Genomic DNA, 18,402 nt, shown 5'->3' with positions numbered 1-18,402 from the left:
CACCCCCATCACCAGAAGCAGCAGCACTGGGGGACCATACACTTCTGCTTTGAAGCTCTGCCCCTGATTCCCAACAGCCTTCCCCATTGCTTGTACACACATCATGGAAGCCCTTTCATTTATCTGGCAAAATTAATCTGTGCAGATGCTCACTGTCCTCCTCCTCCCCTCGCATCTTTTTTTTCCTCATTCATATTTTCATTTAAAATATTTGCTGAGATGGCTCCATCTATTCAAACAGTTCTGAAAACCATTTGAGTTTAGAGACTGTGGGTTCTACCAGCTTTCTCCTTCCCCTCCCTTTCTCATGCCCAACACAGAATTTTCAACCCTCATTATAGCCTGGGGATCTCCTGGGCAGCAGAGGACGGAGCAGACACCTCAGACACTCAAAGGAAAGGCTAGTCAGATCAAAGGGCAAGACCAAATTTGTAACAAAGAAATCACAATCAACGTTCTCCTAGAGGACATTTAGAACTCACCTAGCATTTGGGCCTCTCCATAGACAAGATGGTAGAATGAATCCAGCTACCCAAGCTCCCAGCCCAGAAATGTGTGTGTGTGTGTGCGCGCGTGCGGGTGCAATGCCTTCATAACTTTTACAAATCCAACTCAAATAAATGTCACTCCTTTGCATCTGTATCTATTTAGCAATATTTCACTGTACAGGAAGAGACTTTAAGCATCGAGGGTTTAAGGAGCAGCGAATCAAAGGACCTCCATAAAGCCAGGGCTCTAAGGGATAATAGCCACAATACATCATGGAAGAAGATACTAGTGGCTAGTATGCTTAACCATTTGTTAACCTGTTAGAAGGTTGGGGAGCAGCTGGGTGGTGGTAGTGGCAGCAAATGCCTTTATTCTGTGCTTGGGAGGTACAGGCAGGTGGATATCTAAGTTTGAGGCCAGCTTGGTCTACAGAGTGAGTCCAGGACAGCCAGTGCTACACAGTGAAACCCCGTTCCAAAAAAAACAAAAACAAAAACAAATTGGTGAGCAAAGCTCATGAGGCCACTGTGGTCTGGAAAGTTACCACTTGCTTTGGCAGAACCCATAAGCCATGATAAAGACAATGACTTCAGTGATACATGAGGCAGGCAGAAGAGCGATGCATGCTGATACACTCTCAGAGTTACAAACATTGACGGTTGATTGAGCCAAGGGAAAGAGACCAGGGGGAGGCTCTAGTGGTACCCCACAGCGGTTGGAGGTATGACAGTGACAGAAGCAGTGAGAAGACTCAGATTTGCAGACCAGATGTTGGATAAAACAAGGGGGAAAAAAAACCCTGAAGATGTTTGGGTTGAAAACCAGGAAGACTAGAGAAGCTCTCTTTCCTAAGAAGGGTATGGAAACAGTACCACCCTGAGTATAAGCAGTTTGTGGAATGCTGAACATTTATTTCTATTCAGCATCCTAACAATATGGGATGGAAACTACTATCAATCTTATCTTGTAGGTGAGGAAGTTAAGTAGTTTGACCATAGCATTCAGGGGGATGTCAGACTAAATCAGACAGGATGTTCCTCCGACATCCACTATCATGACACTAATAGTTGCTTGGAGAAAGACTATGAAGAAACACCTGTGACGGACTGCTGAGAATGGGTTAAAGGACTCCTTGGGCATGATAGAATATAGGAGGCAAAACGAAACCACTGAAAACCATAGACCCAGCCTACAATGTGAGCATAAAACTACCATTATTTTCATAGGGTATCAAGTCTCTTCTTGGTAACCTGCTGTCCTTCCTCTGAGTGCTACCAGGTCTCCCCCTCCAGGGGACATGGTCAAAGGTGAGGCACCAGAGTATGTGAGAAAGTAATATCCCACTCTCCACTCTACTGTGGAGAGTGTTCTGTCCATTGGCTAGATATACAGGGGGAGGTAATCCCCCTCAGGAACAGTCATAGGGGAGGGGAATAAGGGGAAAATGGGAGGGAGGGAAGAATGGGAGGATACAAGGGATGGGATAACCATTGAGATGTAACAAGAGTAAATTAATAAAGGAGAAAAAAATGGAAAAAAAACCTACCATTATTTTATCTCTGGTGTGTAGGCATAAGGTTATTGTGTAATTCAAATGCTGATTTTTGTACCCCTTATATCTGGTTGTAATCTTTATTCTGAAAATCTCCTGTCTCAGTGTTATATAAACACTGCTGCCCAACTGTCCCCTGATATGCCAATAAAGCAGCTTACAGCCAACTCCTGAGCAGGGGAGAAAACGGCAGGATTTTCTGCCGGTCAAGGTCACGGAGGAGGAGTTAGAAGAGGAAGTAGGGGATTAAGCTATGGGAGAGGTACAAGGGACATCAGGAGAGAGGAGCTGGAGGAAGGAATAAAGTATCTCTGGGAGGTACACTGGGAGGAAGCCAAATTATCTTAGGAGGTTAAGAATAGACTAATAACTGCCCAGTTCTTGTGCTGTGAAGCTTCTTAAAATAATATAATAGAGTCTCAATTATTTGTGTCATAGCTGGGTTAAGAGAGAAACTGAGAAACAAACACAGTTTCGTAAAAATAACTTCAACACTGATGAGATGACTTATTTGAATTTTAAAAAATTTATATATAACTATATATAATATATATTATATATGGACAATCCATATACATTCATATCCATATGCATATATAATGCATGACACCAAGATCAGATTATTTAGCTTATTTGCTCATGGGTCTGTCTGGCAGCTAAGTCTGAAATCATGGTGTCAATATCACTACCTGCTAAGGGCTTCCTTGCTACAATACTACCATGTTAGAGATCCCTAAGTAAAGAAGGGCAAGTGGGTTAGCCTGGCCTCTCCTCTTAAAGACATGTGGGAGCCCATGTGCCTGACTTAGTCCTAATTACCTCCTAAAGGCCCCATATCCAAGGATCATTAACATAAAAATTGGGGATTAATCCTCCTAAGCCAATGTGAATTTTGGAGGGCATATTAAAATAGCATAATTTACCACTATTAACCTGGCTATACCCAAGAGCATCCCTTACTTTGGATTTAGTGTTATAAAATTTTAACTTGACTCCGTTAAAAGACTAACACAGAATAACTTAGACAAATTTCTGGGATCAATCAATTTAGTGGTTTTTCATGGAAATCTTACTCCTATTCAAGTCCTTTGGCCTAGATTATGTAAGTCATGAAATCTGAAATGGTGAAAATCAGAAAAGGTGAGCCCAGGTAAGACCATGTGGGACTGAATCTGCCCCCTGGCCTCACAGTTTGTCTCACAATGTTCCTAGAAGAAGAAAAGAGGCCAAGCTGAAGCTAGGAGTGCAGATGACCTGGGAGGAAAGGTCAGAGAACGTCCCCAGGAAAGTAGGAAAGCAACTCAGTCCTGAGCCTACAGAGAATGACGGGTCAGAATCAGAAGGAAACAACAACAACAACAACAACAACCACCACCACCAACCCACAAACTTGCTCAAGAAATTGAAAGTGGGACAATAAACCTGGAGAAGCCTCATGTGGTGGTTTGAATAGGACTGGCCCTCACAGACCCACCTGTTTAAATGCTTGGCCCATAGGGAGTGGCACTACTAGGAGGCGTGGCCTTCTGGAGGAAGTGTGTCACTGTAGGGGCTGGCTTTGAGGTCTCCTATGGTCAGGCTACGCCCAGTGTGGTACACACACCCAGTCTCCTGCTGCCTGCTGCAAGATGTAGAACTCTCAGCTCCTTATTCAGCATCAGCATCACGTCTGCCTGCATGCTGCCATGCTTCTCGCCATGCAGGTAATGGACTAAATCTCTAACACTTTAAGCCTGCCCCAAATTAAATGTTTCCCTTCCTAAGAGCTGCTGTGGTCATGGTGTTTCTTCACAGCAATAAAACTAACTGAGGCACCTGGCCAGTCAGCTTAGGACTTCAGAAGAAAGAGACATTCATTCTAAATAGGTGGTTCTGACTTACCTAGGGGATTATAAGACAACTTGCCGCTAGGACCCAACTAGGTCCATCTGCCACAATGTACAGGGAACAGACATGACATGACAGCTGTAAGGGTTGGCAAGCACATCTTGGCAACACATTCACTGTCTTCCAGATGAAAGCAACACACCTTGTTATTATAGAAACACTGAACATATCTGCTTTTACTCTACTCATACTTTGCACATGGAATTAGTGCCCCTGTATGTGCTAAGAAAATACATTTGTGGAGAGTGCTTGTTATAGTAGGAAAGTTCGAGACTGGGCTTATACCAAAGAGCCTTCACTTCCTGACATATGTTCCTATGGGATGTGGGACAAGTGAACAGATTCTCCAAGGCTCAGTAACCTACACTGAGAGAAAAGAGTAAGAATAACAGCATTTATTTTAAAAGGGTTATTGAATCAGTGATATAATTTGTGTAAAAAAATGTTACTCAAACATCAGCTATTTTAGAATCTGCCTCTTGAATGGATGAAAAGATTTTGACATGGAAGAAAATTTGCAGAATAAAAGAGACTTTTGAGTAAACATACAATAGATTCAGCTACCCATATGGGAAGTGAAAAGAGAAAAGAAAAAAGATGAGATTATTTTGAGCTCCTCTTTTGTTTTTCGATGAAGGGAACTATGACAGCTTACCAGCCAATCAAATAATGAGTGTCCAAAAACACTGCAGTAGCATGAGGGAACTTTGTGCTCCTGAGGTGGGACATTTGTCGTATCACTGTAAGATCAATGAGAAAGTCCCCCAGAGTGTGTGTTTTCAGACGGCTTCATTCTCCGCTGTACCTTCCAACACAACTGTGGGAAGCACAAAGGTCTTTGAGCTCACAGAGAACCACCAGGGAACTTGGACTATGAAACACACAGGACTGTTTCTTCAAGGGAAGGAATGTGTGACCTGCTATCAGCCCAGAAGGCTGAGAACCAGTGTGGTACGTAACTTGGTGACCTTCGCACTGTGTGGCTGGAGACAGCACTGGATCCTCCCCTGGACCTTTCCTTTCCTTGTAAGCTTTTGTTTCTCAGTCAATCCATAGGACCCATGATTATGGACTTTACAAAAAGTTGCAAAGTAGTCACATCTGATCTGTATTTAGCTTACTTTGTTCCTTCCTAAAGAGATTTATGTATCCTTTGTTTTCTATGTGGGATAGAATGGATTTTCACCAGAATAAATATTCACCAAACTGTGAAATATGCCTAAAATAACTACTTTGGGTCAAACTCCAGAAATTTGAACCAACACTGACTAATGAGATGTGTTGAACCAAACTAGCTTCTTGTTTCCTGTAGATTGCCACTCTGCTAGTCAAGAGATTTCAAAGATCCCTGCCTATGGCCTTTGTGATAATGCATGGTAAATAACTAAACAGAAAAGGATGCTGGTGGGAACGCTAATGAGAGAAGAGCCTTCTGGTCTACTTATAGCGTAAGACTAAGTGCTGAGAGAGTGAACTGACCCCAGCAAATGGCTCATCTGGAACCTAGAAAACAAGCACTCTATTTAATCATCACCATCAAAGACAAGAGAACAAGGGACAATGTGCTGACAGTTTCTGTAGTCATCAACTATCACGGGATTGGAGAGGGATGAGTATTTTGATAGTCAGCTTAAGTGAAAATAAGCACTGAGGGAACTGACCTAGAGCAAAATAAAAGACAAATGTCAGTGGACAGCCCTGTTTGTTAATAACAAACAGACCTCAGTGATTAAATTCGCTTCAGTCAGACACAGTTGCCAATCAGCCCAAAGATCCTGTCCTCAGAGATTAAACTCAAGTATTAGAAGAAAGGGGAAGACTATAGGCTTGTGGTGGCAAAAACTACCAAATATACAAGACTCCCCAAACCACAACTTTGGTTGGAAACTAAATATGAGGTAAATGTATCTCAGTGGTAGAGGAGGTACTGTAGAGTAAGTCTCAGTCATCAGCTCCAACTGCCTATTTTCTACTTGGCCTTCTCTCTTTCCTCCTCCTCCTCTTCCTCCTCCCCCTCCTATCTCTTCCTCCTCCTCCTCCTCTTCCTCCTCCCCCTCCTTTCTCTTCCTCCTTCTCTTCCTCCTCCTCTTTCTCACTTCCTCTCAAAATCGGAATTAAAAGTGAAGAAAGGCTCACTGTGAAGAGTACTTCTGTTCTTGCAAAGGACCTGGGTTTTGGTTCCTAGTTTCTAAGCGGCAGCTCAGAGCCATCCAACAAACTCAGTTGTAGGAACTCCAACACCCTCAGGCACCAGGTACATACATGGCAGGCATACATGCATGCAGGCAGGCAAACACATGTACATAAAAACACAAATGTAAAAAACAAACAAAACAAAACAAAAAACAATCCCCCAAACTAATTTTTTTCCTGAAGAGATCTCTGACCAGAGAATACAAACTGTTGGTAAACACTAAAGCCTCATCTTAGTACTTTAAGAATCAGCCCAGAAGAGCAACACTGGGAATTGCATGTGTGGGGACACTTTTAAATGTCCAAAAAGACATAAGCAGGATCTGCCAAACCATTTCCTTTATCTGCTTCCTTCCTTTTGGGGTCAGTCTTCAAAGAATCCATTCAATGATCATTTCCACTAATCAAGCAATCCCACTGGGGCCTGCAGCTCATTATGTGGTAATGCTCGCCCTTACCCCAAGCATTGCTACCAGGGAGCTCCTTTGAGTCCACCCTATAATCCAACACTCTTTCTTTTTGCTTCAAATATTTACATTACCAATGGGTCACTACTGGTGCATCCACTCACTCTTAGATAATATGTCCCTCACCCACCTAGCTTATTACTCTTCTTAGGTAAAGGTCTGGCCCCCAAACTACAACAGAAAAACAAACAAACAAATGAAGCAGCAAAGGATATGGATTACTGACTTGTTTCAAGGAAAATCTATTTGACAACAGTTGTGAGAATCCTCGAATAAGTGGAATCTCCTTCTGTAAGTCAAATATAAAAATCTGGATTCAATCCTTGCTGTACTGTTGTCTACAAAGCAGCCATATCATTTTTTTTTAATTTTAGTGTATTTCTTTATTTGGGGTGTGTGTGTGTGTGTGTGTGTGTGTGTGTGTATTGGGATGACTTGTTGGTAGTTAGGTCTCTCTTTCCACCATATGGGTTCTGAGACCCAAACTCCAGTTTTAAGGTTTGGTAGTAGATGTCCTAAGTAAGTATCTTGCTAACCCTACATAAGTCTCCCAAATACAAGTGTGTTTGTATCATTCCTTGCCAGTGGTTTGCTACACATTAAACCCAAACTCCACTGGTTCCATTTGAGGCCCTGTCCGTATTTCACTACACTCTATGTCACCCTCTCCCCCAGCTCACTGGGCCACTTCAAATGCTTTGAGGCTCAACTGAACCAAAGAAAGAAGCCCACTCTCAAACACTTGGGTGTTGTCTCCTATCTGGAATATTCTTTCCTAAATACCTGCCTGGGGTTGTCTTTCATTTGACTCAGGCACCTGCTGACCTGCTATCTCACCAGTGGCCTTTCATAATTAACCAATCTGAAAATAAAACTTCGGCCCTATTTCCAACACTCCTGAGGCCTGATGCTGACTCACTCACTGTCTCTATCTCCCTTACACTGACTGATGTCATATCCTCAGTTGTCTACTGCCTGCCTCACTCTGCCAGACTAATCACTAGAGGTCCTCTTCTTACCACAGAGCACTCCCCAGGGTCTAGCACTGCTGGCAGATAGGAGGTTACTCACTGACTTCAAGTTGAGTTGGATGGATGGATGGGTTTAAAATGAACACATTGTGTTTATATGTGCCAGGCTCTGTCACAGGCATGGGGAGACAAAAAGGAGTGATGACCATGACTCCTTTAAGGAAATATACATACATTTTTTTTTTAAATTCAACACATAGAATTGACAGGATGGAAAGTGGTAATGAGCTAAGGTGTTTACAGGGGACTGGAGTAGTGGCAGGTAAAATAGGTCAGACTTAAACTCAATTGTGAAGAACCCTGAGCTCCAAAGACAAGAAGGTGTTTCTTTATCTGAGTCCACAGTGTGGATCCCCAATTAGAAATGAAAAGAGGAGGCATGCCTATAAAAAGAATTGACAGTACCAACTGAACTATTCTAGAGACAGGTGGGGAACACGTTAGAAAACTCAGCTCACAAATCTAGTTTTGGTCCTGGAGAGTCTGAGGCACCCCGATTAGCACACTTAGTCTTACACTCACCCTCGTAAGAAAACCTGACTTGGAAACTCCAGTGCTGTCTTCTCTGACAAGGGTTTGCACTGTCCTGACAGGGTGGGGCCATAGGAACCATGCAAAAGTACCACTGTGTTAGCTGAGAGCCACACACGGAGAGTCCCGAGTCTCAGCCCCATCAGTCTGCAAACTCAGATAGCCCTTCATGGGTCTCTCTTAAAACAGGGGTACCTGATTTGCAGTGAAGTCTGACACAAAGGTAGAGATTTCCAGGTAATTTTTCCTAGTCAGTAGCTTGAAACTCCGACTCTACATGGGGGAGACAACATTATTTACAATTTTAAAAACCAAACAAAGTTCAGAACCTATTTTCACAGTGAAAGACAGCTGTATATAACACAAGACAGAGCTGAGTATCACCAACTCATAATCTAGGTGGACAGAACCCTAAAAGTCTGGCTATTAAGGGCCAAAATTCCAGTGGTCTCACTTCTCAATTAGTGCACCATCCCTGACAGCTTTATCTTTTCTCTAAAGATAGAGAGTACAAAGGAAGAAAGAATAGGCTGGCTTTTTAAGGACTCCGGGATTCTTAGAGTCAGAATAATGTGGGGGGATTTGGGCTTTGTTGGGAACTTAATACTAGCCAAACAGCTTTGATTCTAAAGAGTTGACTAAGGTTAATGGTAAGCCATCTCAGCTGGTGGACACTAGGGAGAGGGGCCAAATCCACAAGAGTCAAGCAGAGAAACAAGGAAAATCAGGGAGAGCATCCCATAACCAGAAGTTCCATGTTTTCAAAATGGTACATAAATGTTGCACAGCAACAGCCAACGAACTAGAGATGGGTATGGGTGCTGGGGGCACGAGGAGGGGGTGGCGTAACAGTACAAAAGATTCAGTGGTGTATCTATTTAACAGCACAAAAGTTTTTGTCTTCCTGATGAGAGCCAGGGATGCTACTCATGAACATATATATTTCTCGCTCTGTCAGTTTGTACCCTCCCACTCTTCCATGCCTGGAGTGTCACATACACTAAAAGAGCTCACAGACAATAGGGTTGGGGATGTTTAGGGCAGTAGTCTACTTCCAAAGACAGAAGCTATAGTGAGGATCTTAAAGAAGCCTCAGCTGCATGCATTCAAGTTAAAATTTCCCAACTAATCAAATTCCATCACAGTAGCTTACCCAGAAATACTAGGGCCAATTTAAAAAGTTTCTAGGGCAACAGAAACCACATGTGAAAAGATTCATCTAAGCTACCTAGCATGTAAAGCTACAGGTAGGGCTAGACCCCAGGTGGCCTATTCCAGCCCTACTCCAATAGGCTCTTGCTGTTGAGCTAGTTAACTAAATAATTTACTACAGTCTTGGCAGTAAGTACCAGGAGAATACCAAATTAGAAAGTTTAAGGAGAAGCCAGGCACACTCCTGTAATCCCAGCACTCTGGGAGGCAGAGGCAGGCGACTGCTGAGAGTTTGAGGCCAGTCCGGTCTACAAAGTGAGTCCAGGACAGCCAGGGCTACACAGAAAATCCCTGTCTCAAAAAGCAAAAACAAAAAACAGAACAAAACCATATATATATATAAAAAAAAGGTAAAGTTTAAGGAGAAAAAGGTTTTGTGAGGGCTGGAGAAATGGCTCGGTGGTTAAAAGCACTGCCTGCTCTTCCAGAGGTCTTGAGTTCAATTCCCAGCAACCACATGGTGGCTCACAACCATCTATGCTGTTATCTGATACCCTCTTCTGCAGATAAAACACTCATATACAATAAATAAATCTTTTTTTAAAAAAAAGATTTTGTTAAAATCTCCTGCTAGAAAAAATGAACCATTTAAAAGAAACTAGTCTTGTGATTAGGAAGTGTCCTGAAAACAAGACTAAAATCATATAAAGTCTCAATTCTGTGATAGAATCAATCTGACTTACTGAGTTACATTGTGGGACAGTAAATTTATCTGTGTGTACAAATTTTGATGAAAATCCAGGAAGTGCACTCATAAAAACAAAGCAAAACCCTAGGAAACTTAACTGAACTCCCCTCCCCTCTGTAAAGGAAAAGGAAATTGAAATTTTTTTCAACGGGCTTTTAGGGGAAAAATATTCCTAAGGGCAAAGTAGAACTAATGGTTGTCAGCCAGTGGCATCTATGCAAGGGATCCCAGACATCTCTGTTTTTGCAGCAGATTCCTCTCAAAACTGGAGCAACAACAACAAATAATGCTTCTTCCCAACAACTCAAAGGTAGCACAGTCTGTTAAATCTACTTCAAATTCTACTTAAATTGTAAAATTGTCAAACGAGCCCCGAGTAAACACTTGGCTACGTCCGTGACTTGTCAGAGTGAAGATGGAGACCCTGGTGAAGTCAGCAGATGCCTTCGCCTTCTACTTGCAGGTATATGGCTCCAGAAACTGAGAAAGAGGATATCCTACTAGAAAGCAGTCAGGAGAAAAAAAAAAAAGCAACAGAAACTCTTCGTTTGCATCTTGTTTTCTAGATGGACTATGACTTCTTTAATATCCAGCCATACTTGGGCTCAGACAACTCAGTCTAGCAGTGAGAAACTCAAACAGATGTTGGCCCCCTCATCAGGAGCTGCCCCAGACAGCGGCAATCCCAGGGCTGTAGGGACACAGTCCCAGCTCTGGCCTCAGTCCCAGGCATGGCCTTGTTCACTATGTGTGTGTGGTGACACTGCCCCAGGGGTGGTTGGCAGCAAGCTTGGGCTGTGGCCAGGACACTGTGGTACTGATGCTCAAGTCTGGTGGGTAGAGAGAAACGGTAATTCTCAACCCCCAACCACATACAGGGAAGCCACAAAGATGTTCCATTATAGGAAGAAAACGACACTAAGAACAGTGACAATAAATTAAAACAAAGGAAGATGTTATCTAAGTAAATAGCTCACTGTAGGAGGTCCCTGTTGTAGTTAGAGCTTGGGACTAAAACTAAATACAGGTATTTACTGAGAAACTGAAAGATAGCCACCTACAATCTTTAAGGTAGAATGATACAGATTGTATGGCATTCTATCTGCTTAAATGAGGTATGATTTTTTCCCCCAACCAAAGCCATTGTAGCCTGTCTAAACTCTACATGTCAAAAACTATGACTACTTATTGATAAGATGGGGGGAGGAGCTATCCCAGCTTTTACAGAACAAAGGCCAACTGCCAACAATTCACCTGAGTAAACACTGACCAAGATTAAGGAGTGTCCCCCACTGTTAAACAGCCTGCACTTTTTAACACTATCTGAGTGTTTTCTTTCCCATTACCTGAAAACAGACCATCACTACTCATGATCTGGAGGAATCTTAAATCAAACAGGCAACGAACACAATACGCTCTCAAAGCTGTAGGAGCTTCAGTTAATCTGGTGGGGTGTGTGGTTTCAAAATGGGATGGAGTCACTAAGGGGAGTTACTAAGCTTTGACTTCAACACTCGGTATATTTCATTTCCATGGGATGACTAGATGTCTAACTGCACACCTATCAGCGCTGGATCTCAGGACGACGCAGACTCTACTTACTTGTATTTTAAGAGCAGCCACTGAATTAACCAGAGTCCTACAAGGATCATGCCATTGATTTCGCAAATAGAAAAGGCCCACTGCACCCGGTTAAAATGGTCAAAAAATGTGTCCGGTAGTGGAGGCTGCACCTCCTTAGGAGGTACTCGTTCATGGACGACCGAGATCATCACTGTAGTGAGAACAAAACAGGAAAGTGCATAAAGAAAGGCCAGTAAAGTTTTGCCCCACTCCATGGGGTACTGGGAGCGCTCCGGCTCTGGCATGGGGATCTTTATCATCTCTTTCCTATACCCGTTTGGCATTCCGTTAGGTTTAATCTTGATGCTGAAGCTGCCATCGGGGTTGGGAATGTCAACGCCAACGCTGAGGTGCCCGTTGGCGTGGCCATTCTTGTGTGCTTCCATATGGTGCTCCATCTTGAGGGTCTCTATCATATCTAAGAGCCGCTGCCCATTGTCAGACGAGACTCGGCACAGTGGGGGTTTTTTGAAATCCTCTTGGGTTAGGTTGATCAAGTCCTGGCCTGTGAAATGCTCTAGAGGTTCACAGTATTCTGGCATAGCATTCTCCAGCAGCCAGTCTGCCACCTTCTTGGGTGACCAATAAACCACCTCCTTCATGGTATTGGCAGACAACAGTCAGTACCCCCAGCTTGCTCTCAGACGTCAGCAGTCACTGTTCATACAGGGCAGGGCACCATCCCTCCTTGGCTGGTTCATCTTGTTGGGTCTCATGAGCAGAGACTCATTTGGCAAGATGGTCAGGGCAGTTTTAAAACACTTCATGTAACGGTGTCCAGACATTAATTCGCCTCATTTCTGAACAGGATTCTTCCTTCTGTGGAAGCAAAAGAGAAGATCAGGACCATGGGAATTTCTAGATCAGTTCCTTCAAAATGCAAAAAGGCTCAATGTACATAATGAAAACAGAAGGGCATCCCTGGTGAACTCTGTCAAGTGTGTTAGTTTTAAGCACTACCCATTCCCTGCTCCTCAGTCTTCTGTGACAGATCATTAAATTGGATCTGAACATGTGTAAGGTCAGGGGGCAGCGGTGGATGGTTCTCTAGAGTACTTAGGAAAAACCCAACAGACGCTGGACACTGCTCAGCAGAGATCAGTGATTTTCTTTGTACCTAACACACTCCTGTGACATAATGTGAGAGAATCTGTCAAATTTGTTTAATCCAGCAATCTCTCTTGCGAGGAGTGTTGGAAATGTGCACAGTATGTGACAACTTAAGAATCACAGAAGGAAATCACAGAAATGCTAGTCCAGCTGGGCGTGGTGGCGCATGCCTTTTATCCCAGCACTCAAGAGGCAAAGAAAGGCAGGTGGATCTCTGTGAGTTTGGGGCTAGCCTGGTCTACAAAGTAAGTCCCAGACAGCCAGGGCTACACAGAGACACTCAGTCTTGAGAAACAACAACAAAAAATCATATGGTCCAATAATTTACAATACTTTCTCCCTCTCCCAGCATTCTCTCTCTCTTTTCCAAAAAGCATTTTCCCCTCCAAACATGCATGAAGCCTAATATGGGAGAGAGTATCACCATGGATGACTGTGCTGACACATAGGCAGAGCCCAGGGCCAGGGACACAGTCCCTCCTCGACATTCTGTAGATTCAGTAGGCTCGACCTACCTCTCACTTATAATAGTAGACAAGTTCTATAAAAGTCAAGGGACTTCCCCATAGCTGAGTGTATAGATAAGATCTAAGCCCAATGTATGTGTTCCTTACAACACTTAACTGGTGGTGTAATGACAATCAAAGGCCTATGCGCTAGGGAAGACTCAAAAGCAGGATCCACCTAGGCACACATACAGAACAGATACAACCATATTCCTCGACTATCGTACAGAACTGCAGAAAGCCAGTGGGAAGACAGACTGGCTAAGTGATTATACTTAGTGATTCTGAGTGTATTCTGGGTCTTCTGCCACTGTCTTCTTTAGTAAGCACATACTATTTTTATAACAATCACTAAAAATATTAAGAACCAGGTGCAATGACACACAGCTGTAATCCCAGTGCTCAGGGAGGCAAAGGCAAGCAGATCTCTGTGAGTTCAAGGCCAGCCTGGTTTACAAAGTGAGTACAGGACAGCCAAGGCTACACAGAGAAACCCTGCCTCAAAAAACCATAAAAACAAAAACAAAAACCCTGTCTCAAAATCAAACAAAACCAAAACCCAGCAGAAGACCCAACTTTATATGAAAACAACAGAGCTATGAAGCATGGCTTTGGTCCCAGTACCTCCCCTGCTTGACCCATTGTTTGGGCTTCAGCTTATTCATCTTTAAAATGGTCACAGTAACAATAAAACATTTCCTTCCTAGGACTGTTGTCAGTGACTGAGTCTGTATATGAAAGCAGACAAAACACCAGAGCTCTGTAAGCAGTAATTTTCAGAGGGGCTTGCTGATGCTCACATCTTTCCTATCTCATTTCAAATTATCAGTCATATTCAACAGTCCTGTTCTCTTTATCTCACTCTACCAGTCAGGTTTTCTCTGAGATGGTTATTGTGCTAACCACAGAAACCTTTCTGCAGACCTAAAAGTTTACAAGCTGGAAATTACTAGCGACATCGCTTCCCTAAGAATGTTCTCATGGGACAGTATCTGGTAAAGTGGCTTGGGCTTTAGGAGGACCCTTCCCCAGCCAAGCACACTCAGTGCGTACTGTCATCCTTCTGTGTGTACACACTAGGGTGTTAAACACCTGAGGCATTCCCAGGTAGAGAAACTGCTTATAGGGACTTCTCACACAGACTTCTTTAAGCTGTCCTCCTCCCTCCCCAACCCCCTTTGGCCCCTTTTCTTTCCAACTCGTCTTACACTGAAGCCCCAATTTGATTCTAGAATGAAGTAGGACAGCGTTTTCCCATTTCTAACAGCACCAACAGCAGTACCCACCCTAAGAACAGAATCCAGTCGCTCCCAAGTGTTCTGGGTGCTATACATCTTCCCCCGCATGCTCTATCCTACTTAGCATCTACAGACTCCCAGAAGCAGCTGCGAGCCTTGCAAAGGCAGCACCTTCAAGCAGCTACCGACTTCATGTCCCCAGGGCTTAATCCCCACTCAAACAACAACTGGCCACTACCACCGCACATAGCCCTACCAGTGTGTAGACTATTTAATGGGAAATAAACCCAACAATGGCACTCTTTAAACTGATCAAAACTATGTAACAGTCAAGAAAAATATGAGCAGAAAGAAAGAAAGAAAGTCAACCTGATTGTTTGCACACTCTTAGCCACTGCTGCTGAGGAACCGCAAATGCGGTGGGCACAGCCTAGAGTGCTGAAGGCGTGCATACCAAACTTGAGTCTTGGCACAAGGTTGCGCAGGACATGAGGTCTGTCTCCCTGGCACAAGACCCAAGGCCTCCCCTTAAGCACTCATCAAATCTAGGGTAAGTATCAGTGAAACCCTGAACACATCTGCAAGAGAATGCTAAAGAAAAAAAAAAAAAAAAGGTCTGTATTTCATGTTCAGGTCCAAGGGAAAAGGACTAACTCTCCCCCAAGTTCTTCCATCCCGTGACTAGCACAGGAAGTGTGCCACTACCCTCCAGATCACAGATTACACCAAGGCCAAGACTTCTATCACTTCTCTCCGATGCAGAAGTAGACAAACCACCTCTTTACCGAGAGAACAAACTTCACACAGAGACAAATCAGATTGTGGGAGACAACTTAATGCAGCGCAGTGGCTCTCAACCTTCCTAATGCTGCAACCCCTTAATACAGTTCAGTTGTGGTGACCCCCAAGCATAAAATTATTTTCCTTGCTGTTTCGTAACTGTAATTTTGCTACTGCTAAGAGTCATAATGTAAATATCTGACATGCAGATGGTCGGGCGGGACCCCTGTGAAAACACTGGTCAAACCCCAAAGGAGTCGCTGTTCAGGAACCACTGACATCTCTCTAGCATGGCAAGCATTGGCTGAAGAGAAGAATAAGAATCTTGCAAAGTCAAGTCCATCAGGCCTTTTCTGATAGCCAGGCGAACGCTCAAACACAGGCTACAAGGCAGGCCAACATTTTCTATTCTGTAGCCAGTGAGGACCACAAAGAGCGGAATTCCCTCTTGAACGCAGACCCTGCACTTCCTCTGACTTGTAATCCCATCTTCTCCTTGAAAATTAGTGCTGAGTCTTCCTGAGGTCTTCCATGTCCACAGGCTTTCCATACCCTCACTAACATCTGTGACACGGAACAGAATCTAACCATCCAATGTGTTTGTGTGGGAGGCCACTCAGATGGTGTTCTGTAGCATAAATATGTCAGGCAGCCTTATTGAAATCCTCTGCCGGTTCCTAGGCTATTTTGTCTAAATTACATGCCTAATAACTGCCTCACCCACCTCCATACAGGCTACAACCACTATGAGAATCCAGTCACCATATAGAAACAAAAGCCATCGGTTTCTCCATTAAGCATCTTATTCTTTAAATGTCATCCTACCTTCTTTTCCGATGCCCAGCTGGGCCCACAGCAGCACTTTGTAAATGTTTATGGAAGCTGTCACTTTTAGGCAACATTCTTAATGATCCATCTCTCTAACAGAGAGCTAGACACTTTTCCAATTTCATGAGGAAACAAACCTTTATTTTTTTTTAAAGATTTATTTATTTATACAGTATTCTGCCCACGTGTGTGCCTACATGCCAGAAGAGGCCACCAGATCTCATTGTAGATGGTTGTGAGCCATCATGTGGTTGCTGGGAATTAAACTCATGACCTTTGGAAGAACAGAGCATGCTTTTAACCTCTGAGCTATCTCTCCAGCCTCAAACCTTTATTCTTAAGTAAATGTTGAGGCTTGAAAACAAGCACACTTGTGCTGTTTTCCTGCAGTTGGAGCTGAAATCAGGCAACTGGAAAAACTAACACCTGTGGAAGTGACCTACTAGACAGCTTTTCAGCAGCCACTGCTATCAACTTTGTTCAGAGACTTCGGGGCTTGGCCGCAGATACGGAAGTGAACCTTTTCTATTCTGCGGAGTGGTGGTGGTGGTGGTGATGGTGCCTTAGAGCTACTTGAATCCAATCAGGAATTCTATAAAACCATTATCAGGAATTATAAATTCATCTTCATATTGATTCTGCAGGAAATCTGCCCAACAGAGTGAAGCAATTACACCAGAGCATAGGCAGTGGGGATTTCCCTATGGTATGCCAGGTATACAAGAGATACAGCAATGACAAGCATAGAAAGGCACAGCAGCAGCAGGAAGAGGCCAAGTCCCTGGGGCTGTGCCTCAACCAGGGCTCACCCACCCCTCAGTCTTGCAGGAAACAGCGGGCTGCCTCCAGGATGCTCACTTGCTTGCCACAGGCCCTTTTTGCATGCATGGCTCCTGGCAGATTTTGATTTGTTTAAACTTGTATACCTAAGAAACACATGGCTTTACAGCTCAGGAGCTTTGTAGGGCATTCCTGCTGCCAGACGGTTAACAGCCTCAAAGGCTGAAGCGTGGAGGATGGCATCCTATAGCAGTGGTGGTACTCTAGTTATTAAGGGCAGGCCTGCAACACACGCTCACCACAGGGTGGGAGCCCAGCAGGACTTTCTGTTTGGTCATAACCAAGTGAAAAATAATTATACAAAATTCAATTGGGCTCAGAGTCTTAAAATAGATACTTCCGTCTTTAATATTATAAAAACCCTTTCAAGTTTATGCCACACCACCATATAATGAATTTATAGTTAATTATGAACGCCAGATCTACAAGGAAGAAAAATAAGCTAAGGCAATCATTCTGGAGATGCAAAAATGATTCAACCAGGCAAAACCATAAAATAAATTATTGAGGACTATTTGCTTATACTTCTTCAAATGAAACTATTATCTGGTCTTGTCACCTGGAACAGTGTCTAGAAACCAAACAGTGTTGGCCTTAACAAAAACCTACCACCAGAATTAAGTGGGACACAGGGTTTTAAAAATGACAGGATTATGATAGCAATCCCAGTACTTGGGAGTCTAAGGCAGGAAGGTGGTGAGCCCAGGACCAGCCTGGGCTACATAGCAAGATCTTGTCTCAAAAACCTATTACAACAGTATAACATATCCCTGAAAAGACTAGAATTAGGAATTGATTACAAAATAAAATACAAATCAATATTTCATATCACTTTACTCTGAAACAAATTGACATTTTACAGATGCTTCAAATTTAGGTGTTTCCAAATCTACTAGAACTTTCCATAAATGTCAACAATAACTTAATTGACCTATTCAGTGAAAGAAATGTTTACTTCCCCAATAACTCCAATTGGATATCTGCTGACTACTTTTTCCAGAGCAACTGTAATAGGTTGTACACTTTCTTATTTAGTACTTGAAAAATTAATTTAAATAAGAAAAATTTATAAAATTATATATGAAAGGTTAGGTTAGAGTAATAATATAGAGTTCAAGAGCTACATACTTCTACAGTGTCAGAAGAAGATTCCTTTAGATGCTGTAACCTTTACCCTGGCCTTTATTTTCAATTGCTGTTACATGTAGTGCTCACAATTCCACAATCCAGCTTTGGTTCACAAATAAAAGCATCCCTTATGAAAGCAGCTCCTTCAGCTAAGTGTATGCTGACCTACTTTGTGGAGCTTCGAGGAGGGCATGCTTTATAAAACGTACAGCTCTGCCTTCTGGTCTAGCCAGACTGCTAAGTCTTTGGCTCTAAGACTTTGGCTCTGAGTTCTGCATTTGGTGACATCTTCCAGTTTC

The 18,402-nt window shown here is 43.2% G+C and overlaps 1 protein-coding gene across 5 annotated transcripts in view; it reads right to left on the bottom strand.

The window, feature by feature from the left end:
• SGMS1 (sphingomyelin synthase 1) overlaps positions 1–18,402 on the bottom strand; it is a 263,266-nt gene that overhangs the window by 25,026 nt on the left and 219,838 nt on the right. For all 5 annotated transcript variants that reach the window (XM_084772244.1, XM_084772246.1, XM_084772245.1 and 2 more), the window contains one exon: positions 11,653–12,492. In XM_084772244.1, coding sequence (XP_084628370.1) covers positions 11,653–12,275 — 623 coding nt within the window. In that variant the 5' untranslated portion in view covers positions 12,276–12,492. The remainder of the gene's footprint in view (positions 1–11,652; positions 12,493–18,402) is intronic.

This window comes from Acomys minous, assembly GCF_964271855.1.
Source record: "Acomys minous genome assembly, chromosome: 2".
NCBI lineage: Eukaryota > Metazoa > Chordata > Mammalia > Rodentia > Muridae > Acomys > Acomys minous.
The sequence above is the reverse complement of the archived record's forward strand: the minus strand, read 5'-3'. Positions and strand labels throughout refer to the sequence as shown.